We start from the raw sequence: 25,668 nt of genomic DNA on the forward strand, positions 1-25,668 counted from the left end.
CTCCTCACATCATTTGCTCTGGGTTAGTCTGAAGCGATCGCATGCCCCGTTGTTCGGTAATTTTGAATTGCAAAAGCACCACCAAATAAGTAGCCATAAAAGTGAGATTCTTAAATAGAAAACAAATAAAGTTAACTTGTAGAAAGTGCAGTATTTTGCACGGCACCTCCACTCTCTACTCACCGAGGAAAAGAGCTCACGATTAATATTTGCATAATCGTCCAAATTCATAATGGGCGGAGTCTTTGAGATGGCCAATAAAAACATCTGCACCTCCCTCTGTGTAGGCGAGTCCAAAACTGTCAAGTTCACGTTAAGTAATTTTGTTTGAAAATCCAATCCCACTTTGCGAGAGGCATGATGAGCCTCATTGCAAATGATGTACAACAGACTCATGCAGTAGAACATAATGACGAATAGTCCGATCTCCTTGTAAGTTGCACCGTGATCCATGATCTCGCTTATCGAACCGTAAGCAGCGGTAAGGGTTGTGAAAAAAACGACCAAACAATACATGCCATACATATTGGAATAAGCACGACCTGGAAGTGATGAAGTAAAGTAAAGGAAGAAATAAATTAGTTTCGCAGGCTTAAAGGTTAAGAACTCAAAGAAATTTCACAAAACTTTTGCCCCCAATGAGCGAGGCCTTTGAAATTTGTGAAAATATCGCGAAAAGTGTAATGAAAGGTGAAAGGTCGTCATTGCTGAAGCAGCAGTACATAGGCGCATTACCTCAAGGCCGCTTTTGTCTACGTAGTACCGAAGTACATATATTTTCAGAGAAGGCGTTCGGTCGCTGATCGGTATTATTACAGGACACAGCCCATGTGCTCAGCATATGACCGTCATTGGAATCACTGAGGTCCAGATTTGTCAGTCTTGCTGAAGGTAGCCGGATAGCAGTGAGCATTTACTCTGCAATTGTGATGCATTTGCTAAAGCAAGGCTACGAATTTTGCGTTCCGATGTCATGGGAATGAGTTAAATTCCTTCTCTCAAACTCGAGGATATTTTCAGATTTGCCAAAGAATCTGGAAAATTCTCACAAGACTTGCCATCTCTGTCCTTGTCTCTATTCAATCCTATCTCTTTCTCTCTGTCACATCTCTCCTTTCCTCCTGGACCATCTACCCTTTTACTTTCCAGAGCTCTGAATGCAATAGGCTTTTTTGCCTCATTGTTTTAGGAGTAACCAAATCTCTCGGTGCTTCTTTACTCGCCTTTTTCAAATTTCAATTTCATTCACTATTCAAAAGCAAAACGCTAAGGTAGTATTCACTTACCCAATTGCTGCATTAAGTAACTCAAGTCTACCCAGAGGTATCTAAACTCAGTCAATTTCTCCGCAGGCTTCGGGCTCTTCAGTGTGAACTCCAAGTGTTTTGCAAGAGCTTTGCTAGCCGTGCCAAATGCATTGCAGTTTATGTACCTGTATAAAATAGTAAGGCAAAACGAAAACAAAATCATAAAATTAATTAGAATAGAAGTTTTTATGAAAAAATGGGCATCCAATTAGCACTCCACAGAATATAGGTAAATAGATATGTACATTTTTTTATAGTATTTATGCACTGGCTTGAACAGCCGCAGCAGTAAATTTTCTAATCCAAATCTAATTGAATTACTTGTTGGTTCATAAAGAGAGGTCTCTCTTCGAGATGCAAGATGTAGATTACTATTCATCATCATCAGTCAGCGCTACAGTCCGGGGTAGGCTTTGGCTTGCTCCAATATTCTCTTCCAGGCCTCTCTATCATTTGCTAGTAACGACTAATTTCTCACTTCCACTGATTTCGGCGGTCATCTTCGACACAGTCCGGCAATCTTTCGCATGATATTCTCCTATTTCTCTCCGCTATCGGTGTATAGTCCATAATGGTTTATTGGACGCGAGCTTCATTCTTATGTGTGTCTAAGACATGTTATCCTCTGCGGTTTAATGCATTTTACTATATCTTCTCCGTTCATTAGACGGAGCAGTTCCGAGGTTAGAGTAAGATGGTTACTTCCTGGAAAGGGACTCATTTGGAAGTCTAGGTGAGCCAAACTAATAAGAAACAGATATTCAGGCGCTTAATATGTACTCAAGCCCAACTATGCCATCTGATATAGTAAAATACTGATAGCTAAATGGTAGCCTTATAAAAGCAAGACAGTTAAGAAGTAAATACCCAGATACCCCTAAAACGACATCGACATTAACCGGGCGTCCATCATCACAATTTACAAACTCTCGACCTCCAAATATCTTCATGGAAGTTCAACCACCTATTGCAGACGAAGAATTTGAGTCATTAAGCCTTGGATGGTGTAGCAAATTAGTCTTCTACCAACACAGAATCGATCATAATATGTTCAACTAATATCTGGCATTTAAAGGTACTCAGCTTGAAACCAACCACCTCTTCATATTCCCAATCAAGCCAACTCACCTCAAACGCCAATTTATCTAGTAACAGCCGGTGCAGCAGTTCGTCTCCGGAACCTCTTCCCATCCTCCATTTAGGAGATTTAGATGGATAAGGATCCACGTGGACCCAATGTAAAAATATATACGCTCGTCAGTCAGTGCAAGGAGTTCTTAGCTCTCATAATAGTTAAGTTTATTGGGCCCTAGTGCAGGGCGACCTCTAATGTAATTCATTGGGTTTGACAACAAGTAGACTCTTAATGAATTTGAGTATTTTCTCAGACCTTTTGTTCCATATAAGCAATGGGTTTAGAGTTAAAACATCTAAATAGTTACACATTCGCATAAAATATGCTCTGCCGTTTCATCGCTCAGCGCGCAACCACAGTAGATGTTTCTACTAGTCCTAGTTTCCAAAAGTGATAACAAAGGCTACAACGTTTCGAATTGTGTCCAGTGCGAGTTCGTAAGTCCTCTCTATCCAAGAGCGTGCTTGACATTGATCGAAAAGAAAGTATGAATGGGTATACCTGCCTCTGTCCTAGACCATCCCTTCAGTGTCTTGCCTTTTGTGGATAATTTCCCTTATGCGGGCATTAGTAAGCCCGCAAAGATGTTGGGGAGATTTTCGAGTTTAAATAATAATTTTGAATATGAAATCCGGGAAACAACAATGAGAAATTTCGAAGTCACTGCACTGTGTCGAAAAGATACGCTACCGAATATGTATAATTTATTAACTATTTTAGCGACTCTACACACAATTTTATATTTATATTTTCATCACTGGAAAGAATTTCAAGAAATTTTTAAAAACAGGCGTCGATTCGGGGTCGAATACTCGTTTTTTTTTTCTTTTTTTGCATGCGAAATGTCTTTATTTGCTCCATTGTGACGTGGATTTAATACGTTTTCATTTGTCTTTTGGTTCTTTTAATAATTTTCAGGTTCTTTTATTAATTTCCTTTCTTTTTTCACACAAACACCCAAAAAGACACCCTTGGTGCGCGCCTGTTCGTAAACAGACACAAATAAACTGTTCCTTTAAATATTTTAGCCTCTTTGGGTTACTATTAATTCTTTAGCACATTATCAAAATTTCTTCCACGCACTAAGTCTAATAGCACACACTTCTAGGACTTATTATATAACTCACCACAAGCTGCAAAAGCAGTTCAACATCGCAATGATGGGATAGTAAGCGAGGGTATACCAAAACTCAAAATCTGGTTGCAAAACGTATTGCGACATATTTACAGCAATGCTCAGCGTCCATGAGAATATGCACAGAGCCCAGGTAAGTCGATACAGATTGGGAAACTCAATCGCCGAACCGGTGACACGCCAGAACTTGTATTGATAATTCGTCCACATATTCTTAAATATGGCCACCTGCTGTCCATGGCGCCAGCTTGCCACCGGCAGTAAGAAATGCGTAAACAACAGGCTGATGAATATGACATTGTAGATGGCCTCATCGAAGTGCTTGTCCGGTTGTGAGATGAAATGCTTGACTCGTGCACGCAACACCATCACCACAATAATTGTCTCGATCGAGTAAACGCATATGGCGTACATCATTTGGCGTGATCTCCACGAGAAGCCGGTACGTGGCATAGTGTTGACAGGCGGATTGCGATGGATGGGCATTATGCCCATGATTTGAAAGAGTACCAGCAAACTTTTCGTAGTCTTGTAAAAGGAGTCGTGTTCATCCAACAGTCGCGCGTCGTCCATCGTCGAACGCTTGCGGATGTAGTAGTCGATGGACTTGCTGCCCTCCTGTGCGCGCTTCTCCATTTGTATGCGATAGCGGTGCTCATCTTCGAGGAACTCCCTTTGAGCAGGATTGAATAGTGGCACGATGCGTGGAGGCTTATCCACAATCGTGGAACCGTCCTTATTCTTCACCCAGAAGCTCATTGCGAATGAGGTGAAGTAGAGAAAAATTTCCGTTTAAGAGCGCCAAAGAAACGAGTGTTGATTATTGCTTTCGGCAGCCTGTTCATGCAAGCGTTATTTATTATGCACTAATGGCTCTTAGTGTTAGGCGGAGTCATTGCACTAAATTTTACTACGTAATAAATATTTAAACACCACAATAATGATTGTAATATTAAATGTAAGTGCATGGCATGAATTGTCAAAATATTGATATGCGTAAAAAATATGTAAAGCATAAGCATTTTATGTAAAAAAAAACGTAGTCCACAATGTTTTATTTTCATGATAGCCTTCACTTCATCCCCAGCTCTACTAAGTTCGATATCCTCTTAGATAACAAATCAAGCGCAGTGTGAAATAGTAGAAGAATTCAATGGCACCCAAGACGCTAAAGCCGAGGAAAAGCCCTGCTGCGCCACCAACAGCAACTGTAATGACATAATTATTATATTTTTGAGACATAACAGGTTATTGATGGAAGTCCTCAACTCCACTCACCCAACAAATCAGTCATTGTAAAAATGACTTGACGCTTATACAACACCTGCGGCCAGGTAGTTACTTCAAGACCAACTGTAAAACCGGTTTGAAAAACGTTGAGGTTTGCCAAGACCTGAAATGAAACAAGCGTGGAGAAATGAAAGTACGGGCGAAACCGAATTTATAATACTCAGACCACGATTTAACTTTAAATAAAAGCGTTTTTCTGTATTCGACGAACAAAACTATCACTCTACAAGGCTCTCATCATACCCGTCCTATCGTACGTCACAGAAGCTTAGACGATTACAATATCCGATGAGGCATCACTTGGAGTCTTTGAGAGAAAGATTTTGCGAACGATTTTTGGAACAATGAGCTGTATGAGCTTTACGACGACTTAGACACAGCGCAGCGAATAAAAATTCAACGGCTTCGTTCATATCATGGTTCATATCGTTCGAATGGATACATACGGTGCGGCTCTTAAAGTAGGTACTCGTTGCGGTACCAGCTGATGATAGCAGAGCAAGAAGAATGCCCAATCAAGAAGATGAAGAAGAAGGCATGCTATTTCTTTTTCTCAACCTAACGGCAATAGCACACTTTATACCGATTCGCATCACACACTCTTCCATAAGCATCACGGATCACGATATATATATGATACGACAGCTCCGACCCCAACCCCATTTGACGATATGTCATAACTGGCCAACAATTGCCTGTAGCCGTACATTTAAACAGAGCAAGTGTGGAGCAGAAAAAATTAACTTACTTGAAGCTAACGCAAATCACGCGAATAATCGGTTGGCGACTCGTCAACAGTCTGCACCTGAGCAGTATTGGGACGGTTTTGTGTCAACCTCCGTCCAATCTAGTTAGAAATAAATTAACCCCAAACAGACCCTTGCAGATAACCAAGAGCAAACTCAATCTCCACACCTCCATTCGCACCAGCTATAGAGGCTTTTCTGTCCAAAAAATAATTCCGTTTTAGTGCTATTATCTTACAACCAAGACCCTCTAAGCCTTTCAATACTCAATCTCTGCATAGGGTATCAAAAACTTACTGCCGATGACATGTTTTTTCTGCATTTTTCATAACAACATTCACATATCAGTCAGCATTTCATTTTTTCCAAAACTGGGGAGGATGGGCATATCAGCATCGAAGGTTTGCGAACTGCTGTAAATCCTCTTGTCTCATCGCGACTCGAAGAAGTAGGAATGACGGAGAAACGTCTGAGCAATACTTTCGATTGCACTTGAGCTTGTCACGCTAGAAAAGCTGGAGGGATCGATAGTTGTTCAGCCGGCAAATTCAGACAAATTATTTACTCTAAAATGCATTGACTTCAAAATGTTAACTTGGGTAACCGATCAATGGATGTGAGGCTGACGCTCGAAGAAAGTTTAGTTGAGTCGAAGGCACTTAATAAAATGTTAGCTCCCGCGTCGTTCAGGTCGGAGAGACCGCATGGTTACTTGTTTTCAGTAATTCTTTGGGGCCTGTAAAATAGTTTAGCTATTCCGACAAGAACGTCTTGAATTTCTTCTATATGGTACCAATTGTGACTGTTACTAACTCCTGCTGGAGTAGCTGTAACTTTTGGAGGCCGAGCAGCTACAGATCGTGTACTTTGTAGTGCTCGTTCCCAAAATAACATTTCAACAGTCTCATAGAACCGAGTTCTGTGAAGCTGATTCGGTTGTTAATTAAAATGAGTTGAATTCAACCAGAAATGATTTTAACTTCGGCTCACAGTTGTGGTATAAAAGCACGCAATGAATGATAGAATCATAATCATCTCTAATCAGAACTTAGCACAAAGAGTAGGAATACTCTGTGATTAGTAAAGTCTTCAATTTATTCTTAGCCAAAAAGTCTTAGTTAACCTATCGTAGTTGTACGTGTTCACTTTGATTGGTTTCTAGCACCGCAAATATGCTCACATATTATATTTACATTGCGGAAGACTTTGTGGTACAGTTCTGTAATCTAGCTTATAATGGTAGCGTATAAGATGGATTAATATTAGGCGTTAACCGGGAACAGAGAGATTTCAGGATGGAAGTCATCGGCATACTATAATACATAAATGGATTTTAAGGGTTCGGCGAACGCCTATCCACTGAAAACCTACTTCATTACCATTCATTTACATAAAACTTACAATTCTTTTTAAACAATGAACCCAGCCAACTCGCAAAGACTCCGTAAGGAGGAGACCTTATTTACCAACAATTTTTTTTTAAAAAGATGCCCTAAATCTGACAAAGATGGAGTGTTTTGGAATTATTTCAGTTATTTATACGTAACACCTTTTTTAAAACCTTGGGATGGGCACCCGGGTCTGGCCAGACTTTTCGCGCCAAACTTGTTCGACTTTGAACGTGAATGTAATATATTTATATTATAGTTAACGACTTCAACTTCCGTAGCTTCATAAAATTTAATTTTCTCTCGACTTATGGATATAAGCTTTTAAAAAGGATCCTCAAACCGGACGGAAGGAAACCAGAGGAAGGTTACTAAACGAATTCAAAAACGAGTGAACATCAACAATAAAGTAAAGCAGCACAGCGTGAACTTTGAACGTTCCCTTGCGAGGACTCCTTCGACTCTGCTTCGGAGCGGAATGAGAAACGACTAAGTAAAATTTGTGAAAATGTTGCACCTCGGCTTAACTGAGATTGAAAAATAACTAAAGGCCGAACAAATTCGCATAGCTGCAAACTTTACTCACAAGGGGCTGCCAGTACATTGCGCATTCGAACATACAAGCAACTTTATGGTATAAGTTTTTCTAAATTGCAGAAGCTTATAGCAGCCTAAGCTTAAAATTTATATTTTCTATGAGAGGAGGTTTTTAATATATTAAAATTATTAGGTTCAACATTTTAGTTTTTAAAATCACTTTAAATCATTTTGCTCACCTACCTCCACATTTTTTATCACAACAATCCCGTTATAACAAGAATCCATGCAATGGCAATGTACAGTTTTACGGCCTTTTAAGCTTTGCAGGCGGCGAAAGGACTCTGAAAGGAAACAAGAAAACAAAACACAAATATTTACATTAGAAGCTCAAAATAGTTGTTTTATTAATATGGAAGAGCGTATATGTTACCCCTATTTAAGAACATTTTTTACCTACACTCCAGCAGAGCATACCATACAGGGTGTTTCACGCACAAGTTTATTATACAATCAATTGGAAAAAATTATATTCAGTTTGCCAAGGTTTGTGGAAAAGTTACGGCTGGCTGTACGTGGGCTAACCAGGCAACCAAATTTTTTCTGTGGCTGTGTGGTGCGGCGCTTCTGAAGCCACCCAGCAGAATTTATTCAAGCGCTTCTCTAAACTTCACTTTTGAAGCGCTACCTTTTCACTTCCAAACACGATGAAAAATAGACACTTGGTTGTATCGTTTATCGTCGGCTTTTTTGAACCAAACGATTACCGCAAAGTGCTTCGTATACACTACCTAATGCGCAGAAAATCAGCAAGCGCTTATTTGGAGCATACTGAAACAAACATATGTTTCTGGCATTTTGTTTTCATTTTTTGAGTTGAGAAGTTCAGTTTTCTGCACGTGCGTGTTTCTTGCGACTTACAGAATAAATAAATTAATAAAAATAGGTCAATAAATTGAAATATTGTAACCAAATACGTGTGGTTTATTAATAAATGTACAAAGTGTTAAATTCTCAAATTCAGATTGGTTTGGATTAGAAGTGGGAACTTTCCAGATTTTTTCCAATTCTTGTTGGCTTGGCGTTTTCAAGGTGAGTACAGTATATTTCTGTTGAAGTATAAATTAGATATAAATATATCCCATTTGCTATACCTATTTAACATCTGGTAGGTAAATATTCACTTGGCAAAAACTCCTGGCATTAGGAGCCAAACAGTGTGCTGCATTTTTGGCATATTCCTAGGTGAGCAGAGTGCATTCCGGTTTAGTACAGCATAGGTATACATCTCATTTCAAAACCAGACTTTACCACTTTTAATTAAAGTGTTATTTTGCAGGAAAGTAAGTGCATCAGACAGGTAAAATGAGTTATGCGCTTTTGGGCTATAGCAAAAGACATTTTAAGCGGCTTGTAGCCAAAGAATTGAATGGTTTGAAAACTGTAGACGAGGAAGTCCCGAAAGATTCATCAAATCGCTCTAATTTAAGCAACGATACGAAAAATGTCGAAGTCAATGGAATTTCTGTTCCGGAAAATCCAGAATACGAGAGGATTCTTATGCCTTTAATGCAACCGTCATTCGATATTATTTCGGGATTTAAAGAATGGATGGTGAAGCATAAAATAAGGCGAGCTGCTGTTAATGATATGCTTGTTTTGTGTAAAAAATCTGGTCTTAATGTCCCCATTTCGACAAGTGGTCTTTTCGAGAAACAAGCGATTTGTACGCGTCAAGTAAAACCTGGAGAATATTTTCATTATGGGTTAGAGCAGGGCATTAAAAAATGTTTACAGTTAGAAGTTCCTCTGGGTCAAAATATTTTAGAATTAGATATTGGTATAGATGGGCTTCCTCTATATAAAAGTTCTTCGAATTCCTTATGGCCAATTCTCGGATCAGTAGCGAACCACACCAATATGTCTCCATTTTTAATTGGGTGTTACATTGGGAAAAAAAAACCTGAAGATATTAACGATTTCCTATTTGATTTTGTTCAGGAATTTTTGGTATTACAGGAAAGAGGTATTGAGCTGGGATGCTCCACAGTGTTTATTAAGCTACGAGCAATTATATGCGATGCTCCCGCTCGCGCTTTCGTTAGCGGAACAGTAGGTCATACTTCTGCCAGTGGATGTTCCAAGTGCACTCAACAGGCTATGCAAAAAAGTGAATGTTCCAATTGCACACAACAAACTTTACAAAAAAAGAAGCGCTTGACATATAGCGTAACAGTTGAGAGCTTAAGAACGGACGACGACTTCAGGGCAAGAAGGGACCCACAATTCCATTTAAAAATGTTTATACACAATGAACATATTTTAGAAAAGTTAAATGTTAGAATGATCAGTCAGTTCCCTTTGGACGTGATGCATCTTATTGACTTGGGGGTTGTTAGAAAAATGCTACTTTTGATATGGAATGATAAACTATGTAGTGGAAAGATTCAGAAGATTTCAAGAGAAAGAAAACAAGATATGGATAATTTTTTCTTATCTTTAAGAAACTGCATTCCAAAGGAGTTCCAAAGGAAACCACGTTCCTTCAATGAGCTATGCCGCTGGAAGGCTACCGAGTTCAGGCTAGTAGTTCTATATGTAGGTCCTGTTCTTTTTAAAAACTTCCTATGTGATACCTTGTACACACATTTCCTTCTACTTCATTCTTCTTATAGACTTATTTCATCTACTAAATGTCGAGCTAATTTAGATTGTGTGCAAAGTATGTTGGAGGTATTTGTTCATAATTTTCAATATATTTATTGCGAAAACAAAGTAAGCTATAATGTGCATAATCTGCTTCATATTGCAAGTTGTGTTCAACTGTTTGGAAATGTTAATTCATTTTCAGCCTACAAGTATGAAAACTATCTACAAGTGCTGAAAAAAGATTGCCGAAAGCCCAACTTTATATTACAACAAATTTGTAACAGAATTAATGAACGAAACGAAGTATCAATTAAAAATAGAATCGGCATGGGGAAGAAAATAGTTTCTCATAGGTTTGCGTACTCAAATTCCCCTTTATATACAAGTTACAACTTCAACGAATTCTTTTTGAGTATCGATGCACCTGATTGTTATTGCTACTTCAAACCATTTGTGCCTATAAAAATTTGTGGTTTTTTCAAAGATAAGGCAGGTCGGGAATATATTGTAGGAAGGGTTTTTCTTAATAAAAGTAGTTTTTTCACTGAACCTGTACATTCAATGTCGTCGTTAGGGATTGCATATGTAAGCAATCTCAGTGATAATGAAGAAATATTTGCAATCACAAACTTAATTAGCAAATGTATTTTTTTGCCAATAGGGGATAGGGCAGTCATTGTACCAATTTTACATTATTTCTAAAAAAGGGTGACCACTTGAAGAATGAAGGGAATGAAGAAGAGTTTTGTAACGAAGGCATCGCAAAAGGAAATGTTCTGCGATTCAGATAAGGTGAATAACCAGCTAAAAGCAAAATGTGCAAAACTTGGTAAATATCATTACGGTCCTTTTTATTTTAATACCTAATTTTTATTAAAATTGTATACTTCTTTTGGCAGAACTTGAGAACGAGGAGCTAACTAAGTTCCTGCAAGAGCTAAGAGCAGATATCTCACAATTAAAAACAGATGTATCAACAATAAAAAATAGTACGGCAACCCAAGGTGTGATTCTCGAAAAACTTGTTCAGAAGGTCTTACCAAAAACATCAAATTTAACCATTTTGCCGTTCAAAACGATTGAAGAGATTAAGTCTGCAGACAACATTTTATCGCAGTATCCTCGGGACGAATTGGTATTGCTTAATATTTACCTTGTCATATTAGAACTATTAACTAGTTAGGTATTTATTATAATTTCAGGTGGCATACGTACGCAATACCGTAGGTGTTACTCCGATAAGAAAAATTGTTCCTTTCTTATTTGCTGAATCTACTATGCCTTTCATTAATTGGGATGGTCGTCACCAAAGATTTGCAATCAAATCTCTTCAATTTTTCAACGAAATAGTTTTTCGTACGATATTTGATAAATTATATACTCAATGTCGAAGTATTATTATACATTTACCTTATTTTCATATAACAGGTGCAGTTCAAGGTCCCGATATGGATTTCTCCAAATTTGACAGTGAAATGCGGAAGGGGATCCGATCCGCGAAAAACAAAATGTATAAAAACAAATCCAACCAGTCTTAATTATTTTCGAAGCATATCTTAATCTACCATAATTTATTTTGTATGTAAGACTCAACCTTCATCACATTTTTTTACCATTTTTAAGTTAACCATTTATGAACGTTAATGTAACGTAATGAAAACTTCCTTATTTTAAAATGAATTCCAGTGTCCTTATGTAAAAAAAATTTATTTTGAAACATATATGTATGTACATATATGAACATTAACGTAGCGTAATGAAAACATCCTTATTTTGAATATAAATCTCATTCATTTAATTTGTGTAACAAAATACAGAAGTAAATTCTTCGTTAAAAGTATTTTGTATCTTTATAAAAAAAAATAATAAAACAATAACAACCCAAATTTTTGTTTTAGTTCAATGTAAGTACATAGAAACGTAGGAAACGATGCCCATCTCACTCGCATTATTGGATAACAAAATGATGTGCCTCTACACCGCGGTATTAGCCGCGCATTTGGTGTGCTTCACTCCAGCATAGTTAGATGCATATTCGATGCACATATCCTTCGCATTCTTAGATGCGTCTCTATAGCGCAGTATTAGTCGCGTAGTTGATGCACATCACTCCTGCATTATTAGTTGGCATTTACAAGCGCCTCTTTCACGAATCTCGGGAAGCGTATTATCTGCGCAACATTCAAATGAAAGTGATGCGCCAATTTCCAATGACATGCCAATGGGAAAAGATGCGGTATGTGAAACAAGAGCGATGCGCTTTAACGCATCTACGAAACGCTTCTGAAGCGCTTCCGAAGCGCTTTTCGCCCTATAGGGCAGCAATATTTCCATCCCAATTCTTAAAATTTTTAGTCACAAAAATCGTAAAGGCATGACTTTAAAAAGTCTAAAAATTGTTTAGTACAGATATAAAACTTGCTATAAATCATGTCGAGACCATTAAAGTTTTAAAAGCACTTTAGACTTAATTCTACACACATTTACAAATACACGTCCGCGGGGCTACGAGAATATTTGACACTTGAACATGAAACTTTTTGTGCAAACTCCCATAAATATTTAAGTATGCATGTATTACGAAAATTAGATAATACATAATTTTTTTTTAAATCTTAACTGTGTATAATCCCTGAATCAATCTTTGTAAGCCGTCTTGATTTCAAACCCACCATCATCACCATCACCCCCGTACCATTCATGATACATACCCGCATTTTTAGCTACACAGGACTTCAGCGTAGAGTAATAGCATACGGGCTTGGGTTTTCGAACTGAAATATAAAAATTACATTACTTCAAATATAACAAATTTTTCTTTTCTTCGATTTTTCTTTTTCTGTCATAAATTTTCATAACTTTAGACCCACCTCTGTTGGGATAGAAGTGCGGTATGCATTTACATTTTTTATAAACCAAATTAAGTCGACATTCTTGCATGCAAAAGCTCTTCGTATAGATTTCAAAGTGTTCCAAATTCGATTCATGAGGATACCGACAGTTACGTTGAGCCACTGTAGTCGCTCTTGAACATTTCGTAAGTAAAATATTGAAGAAATTGAAATAGAAATAAAAACAGAAAAATAGAATAAATAATAGGAGGTAATAAATTAGAATTAATATTTGAATAAATTTTAGTTAAGATTTGAAAGTTTGTGAGAAAACTTAAATTTTTACAAACTTCTCGTATCCCTCCTCGGCAATGATTTCAAATGTCTCAGCCTTATAGTAAACCGCCTCATTGGTATAGAAAAATTTTTGCTCAATTTTCAAAGCATCGTGGGGAGAGTGTATGAACACCTGTAAAAATAAAAAATTTTAATAAAAACAAAAATATAAATATGTGAGATGTGAGATGTGAGATGTAGCAAGCTGAAAATTCCAATTCGGACATTCGCTGATGAAGTTAAATAAAGGGTCTTTAAGGGGGCAGATACCTGTTAATATAATCTTTTAAGCATATGTCAAAAAAATGTTAAAACTTAAATTTGAGTATTTTTTATATTATAGATCGGCAACCGTGAAGACTTTATTCTTTGCTTTCGAGCGCTGGGATAGGTATAATTACGTCGTATTCAAACTTTAGACGCGTTTTTCTCAAAACTATATATTTCGAATTAGCGTACACGATAACTCGATCTCCCTGAAATTTTGCACACATCTTTTTATGATATTATTTCTATGTGAATTTACAAGTTTTCGAAAATTTTTCGAAAAAATATTTTTTTCGAAGCAAAAATAGTAGGAAAATTCGCCCCAAAACTCATTTTTTTGAGCATTTTATTCCGCGATTTTTTTTCCATTTGTTTTAAATTCATATAGAAATTATGACAGTAATAAACAAAAAAATTTTGGTTTTTTGTATTCAGGTCACTGACGCCGATGCTACAATGCCCGCCGATTGAGAAGCCCCGCTGCGACCTTCCTGGAAGAATTGAATGTACATCGGCCATTTTAAATGATTAAAATAAAAAAAAAGTTTTATATTATTTTAATGTATAAATAAACTGTATGCCAATTAAAAAAAAAATATATTGACTTCTTCATTGTAAATAATTTTAATGAAAATCAGGGAAAATATGGCCGTTTACATTAACCCTCCGATGTTCGGTGCCTTATGATGCGGTAAGTGCATCATAAGGGTCTGCCCAGACCCATACAAATAATGTTTGAACGGATTAGTATTAATTACGAAGAGCAATTGGGTTTACAACTATATAGATGCATGGAATGTTCATTAAGACATATGGGACGATTACATTTGCTGCAGTTATAACGAGTTTTACGTCGCTTTTTCGGAGAAGAAGCAGCACAATGGTAGCAGGATGACCGTGTTGAAGCAACTTGTAGAATATGATTGTTGCTGTGCTGCATCTGATGTCGATGGACAAGATTCCGGTACCTAAAAGTAGCGAAATAATGTATTTAATTCATACTCACCTTGATATTGAAAAGATTCATTGCTTGTCTTATATGAGCAAACCTCCATACTAATGGGTTAGTCGCCCGTTTCGTCATATGTGGGATAACTAGCTGCCGTGCCAATTCAATGATAAATGAGCGCCTCTTATCACTCTGCTTTGCCGGATTCAGCTCGTCATAGATGATGAATGAGGCCAAACCGGCAATATCAAGCATATGATAAAACATTGCCAGTGGCCAACGGTTTGTCGAGCGTTTGCACGAATAGCCAGTCAACATTTGATCCATTGTATCTACCCCCGCTTTAAATTTATTGTAGTCCAAAATTTGACCTGGCTCGAATCCTTTCAATGGATCGGTGCTTTGACGGTAATGGGCAGTGGATAACATAATTAATAGCTTTTTCGGCTTTGCCATATACTAGCACAGAGCGATATTATTATTGTGATAACAAATATTATTATTGTGATAACGCTTCGGGTTAAGCAATCATGCGGGATGAAGGTCTTATTTTTTCTTACGGTACCGACGAAAGCCACTCTACGATCCATCAACATTTCTGCCAAGTTGTATGTTGAAAAAAAATTGTCAGCATAAACAGTCCTACCGCTGTCCATATAATTTTCCATCAATTTCATGACGACCCGTTCACCTTGATTCGTTTCTCGCTGGCCACCTGGTGGTTTTCCGGTATAAATTATACCTTTCGAAGGGTAGTTTGAAACAGAGTCACAAATCCACCACACTTTCATGCCATATTTTGCCGACTTACTCGGAATATATTGGGTGAATCGAGTGCGCCCACGATATGGAAATAACTGTTCATCGACGGTTACATGACAATCCGGAGTGTATGCTTTCTCTAAATTGGCCATCAGCATGAGCCATACATCGTCCAGGGCAGCAGATTTGCTTTGCTTCAATCTCTCAGCACGAGTACCACTGTTATCGAAACGGATGAAAGTAGTTAAGCTCTTGAACCGATTCAATGACATAGTGGCCTTATAAATTGGCATATTGTAACTGGCCCACAATTCTTTCGCTGGCTCAGAATTCGAGTGGAATGCAATAAGTAGCATCCCAAAAAAAGCATACATTTCGTCTTCGTTAGTCATTACCCAAGAACGCTGTTTATTACTGGGATGCTTTTCATTCCATAGACGAAACTCTTCAACGGCTTTTCGGTTGGTTTCCCGCACAATGATACTTACGATTTCAGGAGACAGCAATAGCTTGAAAAGAGCTTTATGACTCAGTGACGCTCCTCGTAGTGGCCCTTTACGAGTAAAAGTTGTAACATTGTGACAACGAGGCCTTCCAGGTGGTGGAGGATTTAAATTCCACATCTTACCATCTTTCGACCTGTATATAAGGCCCTGGGTAATAGATGTGCTGCATGATTCCATTGTGGTTGAAGCCTGAAGGGCGATAGCTTCTCTATACAAATCCTCAATATCATCATGGTTTTCATCCAGAAAAGCCTCTAACTCGATTTCCTGTTCTATATCTGATACTTCACCGAAGTCATCTTTATCTGGAAAATATTCATCATCTTCTACGTCGCCACTTGTTTCAAATGGATCGGACTCCTGTCCCATAATTTCTTCAATTTGTGCCTGAAGTCGCTGACGTTCTTCCGGACTCACATTTGCTGCACTTAGCTTACGAAGCAAACGCGTCATCACATCAATTTCATCCATATTTACTTGTTCCATTTTATTTAAAAAAACACTTCCCACTAATTAAAAAACACGTGTTCACTTTAATTTTCAAATGTCAACTAAAAATGTATCTCTGCCGCTGCCTCCGCTAACAGTTTAGTTGTTTACACCTAACGGTTAACCAATTTACATGAAAAGCTTATATGGGTCTGCACAGACCCATGTGAGCTTAATTGACGGAATTAGTTTAAAATTATTATTTTTAAAAGAAATATAGCAAAAATCTTAATTTGCTACTTCATTGTGTTCAGCATTTTAGGAAGTCATGGACTAAGAAGCCTCAGATATTAAAAATAAAAGATCTACATACATTTAAAGATCGAATGGGTCTGGCCAGACCCATATGAACATCGGAGGGTTAATCTGTCCCCTTAAAAAGACGTCCTAGATCTTGTTTGATAAGTTTTGTTCAAAATACGGCTCTTACGGCTCTTACACGTGTACAGGCTGTCATACGAAAATTAAAACGTTCACACATTATTGCACTGAGTTGTGCAATCTGCATCCTGTTGTTGTGTTTCAACTCTGGAATCATTGTTGGCTTATTCCTATAGACTTTGCTTTTCAAAAACCACAGTCTGGCCTGAAAGTTTTTTTCTATCCTCCACAGAACCAGTTGAAACTTGTTCAACAACTTTTTAATTATCGGCTCTTTCGGACGATTATTTCCACCAAAATAAATCACGAATTTCGCGATATTTTTCTTAAACATTGATTATTTTCGTAATAAGTTGAAATAATTTCCTATCGTTATTCTAACGCGCAAAACTGTACATCTGTCAAAGGTGACAGATGGTTGACAAATGTCAAAGTTGTCATAAAAAGGATATCGTCTAAGAATTATTCACAACTGAAATCTAGGTGTCACTTTTGATAGACCCTTTATGTATAATGCATTACGTAGTTTGGTAAACTTTGCTAGATAAACACTAGGGTGGACAAAAAAAAAAGTGGTATTGGTAAAATCCCCTAAATTTATATTAATTTAATTCTTTGGGAATTCCTTTTGGAAAAATGCATTTCATAAATTTAATATGAAATGCATACTAATCGAAATTTGTTATGTTTTTCTTTTAATTTGCCTTTCCAAATGTCCAAAAAAGGGTAATCTGCTTACTTTAAAAAAATACTTGGACTAATATTTTTACAAGGTCCCTGAAAGTTTCCTAAAACTGTATGTAATAATTAAAAACCAAAAAAAAACAAATATTTCTTTGGTCGTAGAGCAAATTTAGGGGGTAGTACCAAGATAATTTTTTTTTGGACCACCATAATATAATATAAATATTTACACCTACATAGAAATGGCGAAGCTTTACCTATTTACTAAAATTTTCATATTCATAAAATTACCGTTATACCTCGAGTTGGCTAACTTTAAATCCAACATTCCTTGGGCTATGAGTCATAGTATGATGTCGTTCAGATACCACAATTTTTACTAGGGACAGCATTAAGAAAATTTTTTTTTGGTCACCCTACTATGCCTTTTTACACGAAGCTATACCTATCGGCCAAAAAATTTTATATTACAAAATTACCGTCATATGTAAGATGGGCGCAGTTATACCCCGATTCAGCTAATTTTCAATAACAACATAACTTCGATTAAGTTTTTTACGGATCTTTTTCTACTCAGTTTTAGGGACTTCCGTGCGGACATACAGGCATTGCTAAATCTATTCTGCTTGGACATTTTGGCTTACATATATATTTTAATACATACATACATATATATTTTTATATCTCAACTCCATTAGGCCACTACAAACTACCGTTATTTGAATAAAGTAATGTACCCCTGTGTATTAGTGAGCAGCAAAAATCTTAACTGCACACATCCGTTAGCAACTATCGCCCATTCACACACTTTCCCTTCATGACTCATATAATTTGCGCTGGCTACAAAATGAAACGTTGCAGTTGCTTGCAACCACCTCAAACTCACCCCAATGCTTTCGAATGCTTTCGGCACCGACAAAATCAACAGAACGCTATCGAAGTAACTACCCAACAGCATTTTAAAGTGGTCCTTATTGATTTTCGGATATTTTCCAAATATCGTGTAGCGCGCGGTATACTCATCCTGCAAGTAGCTGTTGCACAAGTAGCATATACCGAACTCAGTAAGCACCTGACGCACCACAAAGTTCCTGAAGCCATCGTTTAGTATGATTACCTCATTTTCGTCGACCATTTGCGTAAAATCGGTGGTCAAATTATATATCAAAGACATATAATTGGCGGGTTTCACACGCAGACGATCCAAGGTGCCGTCGATGCTCGGACGCGCAGTGATATTGTCGAAGTTGAAATAAGTCGAATTGGCCAACGTCTCAAGGAAGATTTGCAGGTCCTCTTTCGCTTGACCAGTGATTTTCTTTTTGCTTGAACGAACACAGAAAAAGAAGAAATTGATTACTTATATATACTTCGAACACAACGAAATTCGTCGAGATATATTATATTTAAATACGCACTGGCAATATTTATCGAAGAGCTCCTGACTTAGTCGGCGCATGGGGCATACTGTGAAACTGGGCACCGGTAAGCGCCAAAAGTAAAAATCGCGCTGAATACCCATCACGGTGCTCTTGGTTTTCCACTTATCGATCGCTTGGAGACCCGTGAAGATGCACATGCCCACAGACACGATAAGCAGTAGTAGCCAAAACAAACTTTCGTGGTTTTGTAAATTTATTTTTAATTAATTAAATTTTTATAAATGTTATGTGAATGGCTTACAAATACCCACTGCTCAAGTAAAGTGAGTTGCTCTTTGACCAAATACACGAATCCATGAATGCAACTTTCGGTGAAATAATTTTTTACATATAATCCAATGCCTTTCAGCCAACGGAAATTGCCACAAAAATTTTGCCATTTTGTTTTCGGCTGCGGGTTTTGATATTTTGGCTGCACTTGAATGTACATTCTGGTTCCGACTCGTATGTGAAGACTACTCTCACTCAAAATCAGTCCTTGCACTGTTATTTTATTTACAGCTATTTGATGTGGTTTCACTCTGGCTTGCATGATTGATTAAATATTCATTCTCTACAAGCAAAATGCATTAATTTTTTTAATAAAATTTTGTTAAGTAGGTGCATATATTCGTGAATATGCGTGTATGTACGTATGTAAAGAGCTGATTTTTAATGCATTGCCATTTGCTGGAACTCTTTATGAAAACCATCTTAACTGACTATAATTTGTGTATTTTGCAATAACCGCAAAACCTTCGAAAACCGGGCGCATACCGAATTGGCCTGCTTCTGCACGCTGCAATTCACTTGAATTTGGCCATCAGCTTTTAAGACAGCTTAAGCAAAGGTCTGTGTTGTAAATATTTGTACAGATTTATCATTTGGCAACCATTAAAAAATATAAAAAGACGAGCAATGGAAAGCTTCCGTTAGATTTCATGCATTTAATTTTTGCGTCACTTGAATGGAGGCAATGATAGAATTGAAATTCAAATAGAAATTTGAAAAGGTCGAGCCAAGGAGCACCAGGAGGTTTGGTGGCTCCTAAAACACTCAGGCTAAACAGCCCATTATATTTAAAACTCTGGAAAGGGGTTTGATAGTCAAGGAGGGAAGGAGAAAAGTATCAGAGAAAGAGATAGGAAACAATAGAGACAGAGATAGAGATAGTTAGTCCTGTGAGAATTTTCCAGATTCTTTAGTAAATCGGAAAATATCCTCCAGTTTTAGAGAACGAATATTACTCATTCTCATGACATCGGAGCCCAAAACTCGTAGTCTTGCTCTAGCAAAGGCAGGACACTCACAGAGAAAGTGCTCACTGCTACCCGCCTTCTCCAAGCGCGGCAGGCACATTGGGCTCTCAATGATTCCAATGGTGGTCATATGCTGACCCCATGGGTTGTGCCCTGTAATGATACCGTCCATCAACCGTACGTCTTTCCTTCAAAGTTTTAGTAGAAGGTTTGACAGTTTTCTATGCGGACTTGTCACAAAACACTTTGCAGTTCTGCAGCGTTCTAGACCGGACCATGGAGATTGCCTACATAATCGCTGATCCAATTCATGATTTCTGCGGAACTGATTCCGATTATTGGCTCTGGCCCTTATGGGGGAACCGCTGATCCACGGTTGGCCAATTCATCGGCAATTTCGTTTCCTTGAACACCGGAGTGTCCAGGAACCCATATAATTGGAAAGTTATTCTGTCTTGCATCATAATTAAGCTTCTTCTTACATTCTTAAATAATCTTTGAGGTTTGCTTCGCGTTCTCCAGGGCCTTCAGTGCAGCCTGACTGTCACTGAAAGCTTCAATCTGTTTCCCGCTCCATCTTCTCTCGATTATCCATTCGGCTACTTTCAGGATGTCAAAAACTTCCCTTTGGAAAACAGTTGACATTTCCCCCATAGCAGAGTGATACTTATTACTATCGTTTAAGTACCATCCGGCTCCAGACCTCATTTCATTCTTGGACCCATCGGTAAAGAAAATATCCGTCAAACCTCCCTGCATGCATTCTGGATTGCTCCATTGCGTGACATCAAATTTCCTTTCAAATGAAACAGTGGGTATCAGGTCGTCTTCAGGTGCCAAAAACAGTGGATACTGCTCAGATAGCAATGACAGAAGAGTCGGGTAGTTATATTTATTTACAAGAAATTATTCTACGCTACTACTCCTCAAATTCAAATGTAAAGCAAAATGTAAAATTAAGCATGTAAATTCAAGTTGAAAATGGGTCGTGGTAAAGCCACCGCTAAAATGTAGAGTAAGTTCGGGTATTACGGACTATTCAGGTAATGTGCCATATATGCCATGTATCCGGTTGAGTACAAACTGAAATATTTACAAAATGGTTTGAACACTTTTTAAAATTTACGAAGCCAACAAAAGACGAGTCGCTTCTTCTTATATTAGATGGTCACTATAGCCACACAAGGAATACTGAGCTCCTGGAGCTTGCTTGCCAAAACGGAGTGACTACAATTTCTCTTCCCCGCACTCAACACATAAGCGCCAGCCTTTAGAAAAAACATTTAAGGGACCATTAAAAGCATACTACAGTGAAGAAATACGTAGGATTGTTCGAGAAAAAGAGAGAAAGGTTACACATTTTGACATTGCTATTTACCAAAGCGTGTCTCAAGGTTCAATGGTTTTAAGTGCACCGGCATACATCCTTTCGAGAGAAATATATTTTCTGATTCTGATTTCATTGCTAGTGAATTATTACATGAACAAATACCACAAACAGAAAATACTTCAGCATCTACCAGCAATGAAGCAAATTTATCTTCAACAGCTGCTAGCACAAATCGTGTCACACCTTGGCAAATATCTCCTGTTCCGAAGATAAGGGAACCTTCTACAAATCCTGGAAGAAAACAGGGGAGAGCTATTGTTCTAACACAGACACCGTACCAAAACGAATTAAAAGATAGTGCGACTATTTCCAAAAAATTTGAGCATAAAATTAAAAAAATCACTTAAGGCGAAACATTTCGTGTGCAAATCGAATCATCAAAACAAATCCTTGTTGTTGTTGTAGCAGCATTAACATTCCCAATACTTACATACGGGGAATGATGCTGGAGTGACAGATATAAATCCGGGTTGTTTCGGTAACGTAGAACCGGCTGTCGTGGAAACGAACAGTCGAATTAATCAGTTTTTAAAAATACTACCGTTGTGGCGAATTATAATAATATGCGTGGAATACTCGCTCCCCAGCAGCAGCAACAACAGCAATATCAACAATCAAGACAAGGTGGACGGAGATGCCGTGACCATCAGAGAATGAATGACTGGAATGTCCGCCAAAATAGAAACAGGTGGGCTGGCGAAGTCGAAATTGATGAGCTACTGATCAGTATCAACAACAACGACCGCCACCACCCCAGCAGCAGCGACAACAAAAACCAAGGAACCGAAACCCGCGACGTGATAAAGGACCACCCCCACCACCGGCGACGAGAATCCGCCGAAAGATGAACTTTTATGCACAGAATCGATCTCTGGAACGTCAAACCACAACCATAGATGATTGTTGTTGTAGAAGCATAAACATTCCCTATGCATATGTATATGGGGAATGCTGCTGAAGTGACAATCCTTGGCCGGATATAAATCCGCGTCGTTCCGGTATCGTAGAACCGACTGTCGTGGGAACGCAAAACAAATCCTCTTCTGATTCGAAGGAATCACTTAACTTAAAAGGAAGGAATCACTACTTCCAAGAAATCTTAGCTTAAAGTTAAAAACCCACCTCAAAATTCTGTGCGCAAGACGACTCATCAAGTCCAATCTTCTTCTGATTCGGAAGAATCCCTTAACTTTGTGGCGCGGAAGATCTCTTTGCCGATCTTCCAGCAAATAAAGAAACAGAATGTAATTTCTGTGGATATCGAGCAGAAAATGACAGTGAATGTCAACTGTGGACAAAGTGCGTACAATGCGATATGGTTTGTGCTCACGAAAAGTGCTTTCCCAAAAAATATGCCATCTTTATTTTCAGTTCTTCTTCTGAATAGTTTTAAGAAAATATCTACAATATCTTTATTTATTTATTTATAACTGAGTTTTATATATATTTTTAAATTACTTTGTTTATTTAAGGTGAAATAAATATACGAAATAATAAATTTGTAGTTTACTTTACTTCTATAACGTCGCCTCTAGTACTCCAGTACTGCGATCCACTTCACCCGAATACCCTGGCCCATATTACCAGTGTTTTATTCGTCAACTTTTGGGGTGGTCCCTGACTTTCAATTCTGTCGAATGAAAACTTTGAATATAAAGTTATTTTTGTAACAAATTTATCATTAATTCAACATGTGTTATAAAAAAGTGATATCCCTATTTTGCTATTATTATTTTGGCCTAAAATAACATCGAAGTAAAATGGTGCCCGCAATACCCGAACTTACTCTACTCCCATATAATCTCTCTTAAACATTGGTCAGACTAGACGCTGAGCTAAAGCGATTGAGTTTTATTTCCTAAGCAAACGTTTCATTAAAGGGCGGAAGTACGGAAAATTTGAATATTTTCGACAGCAGCCCTGACTTCGTCGTTCCTCAAGCACACTTTGTAAAGGGTGGTTAAGTTTTAAGGGCCGGTGCTTATTTTGAATAAAATACAATTTTTTTAGAAAATTATTTACTTTTCTCTTTATTGTGATAATATTGGTATGGCTCAATTATGTATGGAATAAAATATTGGCCAACTGGGCGCCGCGGGCTCGGCGGCACATTTCCGTCCGATGGTCTAAATTTTCGATGGCCCTGAGGCATAATTGAGGTTCTATGCCGTTAATGTGCCGAATTATCTCATCCTTTAGCTCTTGAATTATTGCTGGCTTATCGGCGTACACCTTTTCTTTCAAATAACCCCAAAGAAAGAAGGCCAACGGTGTAAAATCACATGATCTTGGCGGCCAATTGACATTGCTGCGACGTGAGACTATTCGGCTATCAAATTTGTCGCGCAAAAGAACCATTGTTTCGTTAGCTGGGTGACAAGTGGCACCGTCCTGTTGAAACCACATATCGTCCACATCCATATCTTCCAATTCGGGCCATAAAAAAGTTCGTTATCATCTCACGATAGCGAACACTATTCACAGCCTCATTTTGGAAAAAATACGGCCCAATGATGCCGCCAGCCCATAAACCGCACCAAACAGTAACTCTTTGTGGGTGCATTGGTTGTTCGGCAATCACTTTTGGATTAGCATTCGCCCAAATGCGGCAATTCTGCTTATTGACGAATCCACTGAGGTGAAAATGTGCCTCATCACTGAAGATGATTTTCTTCGAAAATTGGTCATTCACTGTTGCCATTTCCTGCCACCATTCTGACTATTGGCCATGCTTGAAATGGCCAAGAGGCTTTAGTTCTTGAGTCAATTTCACCTTGCAAGTCTTTATGCGTAATGTTCATCAACGACGAGCGTGACAGGTGCAATTGTTGGGCACGACGACGAGTTGAGGTGGACGGCTCTTCAACCACACTATCGCGAACAGCAGCAATATTCTCTACAGTACGAGCTGTACGAGCATGCCCTGGTGTTTTCACATCTCCTACAGACCCGGTTTGCTCAAACTTTTGCACAATTTTACCGATTGTACGCACATTTGGACGATTAAATTGACCGAAAAAATCACGAAGTGCGTATGCATTTTGATTTGAACGCCCGTTTTCATAATAAGCCTGAATAATTTTAACGCGTTGCTCGATTGCGTATCTTTCCATGGTTTGAATTGAGTTGGTGTGAAATTGAAAAACGTCAAATGAAATGCAGAAAAAAATTTGACGTTCAGGTGTGGTTCACATTCAATATCGGCCCTTGAAATTTAAACACCCTTTAGTTAATTCTTGTATTAAGCTTGAGTATAAAAAAGTATTGGAACTCGCAGCACGATCGTCTGTTTCCCAATTATTGTACCTCTCGATACAATAAATCACATTCCCCTAATTGAATTGGAATTAAAAGAAAAAATATGTTTTAAGTTTTTTCTTACAAAAGAGTGAAATTTATTAATTATTTAGTAAAATTGTATTTTTGCACTTTATTTTTGTATAGATTTCTGTTTCTTTGTCAGTAGTACGCTAAATATTCGCTTACACTTAAAACAAAACTTAGTTCGGTTAGAGATACGAATTATTTTTAAATGTATGCGTTTAAATATTTTATAGAATATTTTCGAATTAGCAGTTTAGTAGAACACATTTGTTATTTTATTGCAGTTATTTGATTATTAAAATTAAAAAAAAAAAACATTTTTTGCAAAAATTCGAACGTTTCGTACTGTTGTGTTAAAAATTTTCAACAGTGATTTCATAACTAGAATTGTTAATCCCAAAACGATGCTAATTAAAAAAATGTATGCATGCAGTATTTAGTTTCTGAAATACAAAAAAACATTTGTTTCTAGAAAAAATATCGAAAACTTAAAACCAAAATAAATAAATTTATACACAGGCGTACATATATTTTTTGCAAAGTAATTAATAATACAATACCAGTGAATGTTTCTTGCGAATATAGCCACGGTAAAAATATGCTAAGGCAGAAAATTCCTTTAAACGCAAAAGAGAAATTTTAAGTAGCAAGAAATGATCGCTTAAAAGGTCCATTTTAGTGTTTTAATACCTTTCTTGCTATTTGGATGTTACAAAAAACTGTCGTAAAGCAAATATAGTATATTGGAATGTGCCCTAAACAAAATACATACGTAAGTCTACTATTTTTTATATTGTAACTAATTTTTGTCATTCATTTTTAAACAAAATTTCTTTGCGCCTTGAAAGTTCTTTACTAAGCACTAAATAAAATATTTCTTAT

At 37.5% G+C, this 25,668-nt stretch overlaps 2 protein-coding genes and 1 long non-coding RNA gene across 3 annotated transcripts; 1 reads left to right on the top strand and 2 right to left on the bottom strand.

The window, feature by feature from the left end:
• Positions 1 to 4: 4 nt before the first annotated feature.
• On the bottom strand, positions 5 to 4,336 carry LOC129247289 (gustatory and odorant receptor 21a-like). Its single transcript, XM_054886350.1, has 4 exons — positions 3,570 to 4,336; positions 1,287 to 1,432; positions 184 to 542; positions 5 to 109 (listed from the first exon to the last, which is right to left on the bottom strand). The coding sequence occupies exons 1-4, from the start codon at positions 4,334 to 4,336 to the stop codon at positions 5 to 7; spliced, it is 1,377 nt and encodes a 458-aa protein (XP_054742325.1).
• Positions 4,337 to 4,669: 333 nt separating this feature from the next.
• On the bottom strand, positions 4,670 to 19,131 carry LOC129247291 (uncharacterized). Its single transcript, XM_054886355.1, has 9 exons — positions 19,076 to 19,131; positions 18,811 to 19,008; positions 18,279 to 18,717; positions 13,369 to 13,487; positions 13,058 to 13,212; positions 12,860 to 12,961; positions 7,782 to 7,882; positions 4,856 to 4,970; positions 4,670 to 4,785 (listed from the first exon to the last, which is right to left on the bottom strand). Exons 1-9 carry the CDS (start codon positions 19,129 to 19,131, stop codon positions 4,670 to 4,672), a joined length of 1,401 nt encoding a protein of 466 aa, XP_054742330.1.
• Positions 10,911 to 11,867, top strand: LOC129249370 (uncharacterized). Its single transcript, XR_008582650.1, has 3 exons — positions 10,911 to 11,322; positions 11,390 to 11,543; positions 11,616 to 11,867. It is a non-coding gene; the product is annotated as an uncharacterized LOC129249370 (long non-coding RNA).
• Positions 19,132 to 25,668: the final 6,537 nt, after the last annotated feature.

Source organism: Anastrepha obliqua, chromosome 5 (assembly GCF_027943255.1).
Source record: "Anastrepha obliqua isolate idAnaObli1 chromosome 5, idAnaObli1_1.0, whole genome shotgun sequence".
In the NCBI taxonomy this organism is placed as follows: domain Eukaryota; kingdom Metazoa; phylum Arthropoda; class Insecta; order Diptera; family Tephritidae; genus Anastrepha; species Anastrepha obliqua.

Bases quoted from the DNA above. Each gene is read 5' to 3' on its own strand.
- LOC129247289 (XM_054886350.1), bottom strand. From the start codon at position 4,336: ATGAGCTTCTGGGTGAAGAATAAGGACGGTTCCACGATTGTGGATAAG. The intron at 1,433-3,569 runs GTGAGTTATATA...TATTTTATACAG, and splicing joins AACTGCTTTTGCAGCTTGTG to GTACATAAACTGCAATGCAT. The intron at 110-183 runs GTGAGTAGAGAG...TTTCTATTTAAG, and splicing joins ATCGTGAGCTCTTTTCCTCG to AATCTCACTTTTATGGCTAC.
- LOC129247291 (XM_054886355.1), bottom strand. From the start codon at position 19,131: ATGGATTCGTGTATTTGGTCAAAGAGCAACTCACTTTACTTGAGCAGT. The intron at 19,009-19,075 runs GTAAGCCATTCA...AAACCACGAAAG, and splicing joins TACTTGAGCAGTGGGTATTT to TTTGTTTTGGCTACTACTGC. The intron at 7,883-12,859 runs GTGGGTTTGAAA...GTTTCCTTTCAG, and splicing joins CGGGGGTGATGGTGATGATG to AGTCCTTTCGCCGCCTGCAA.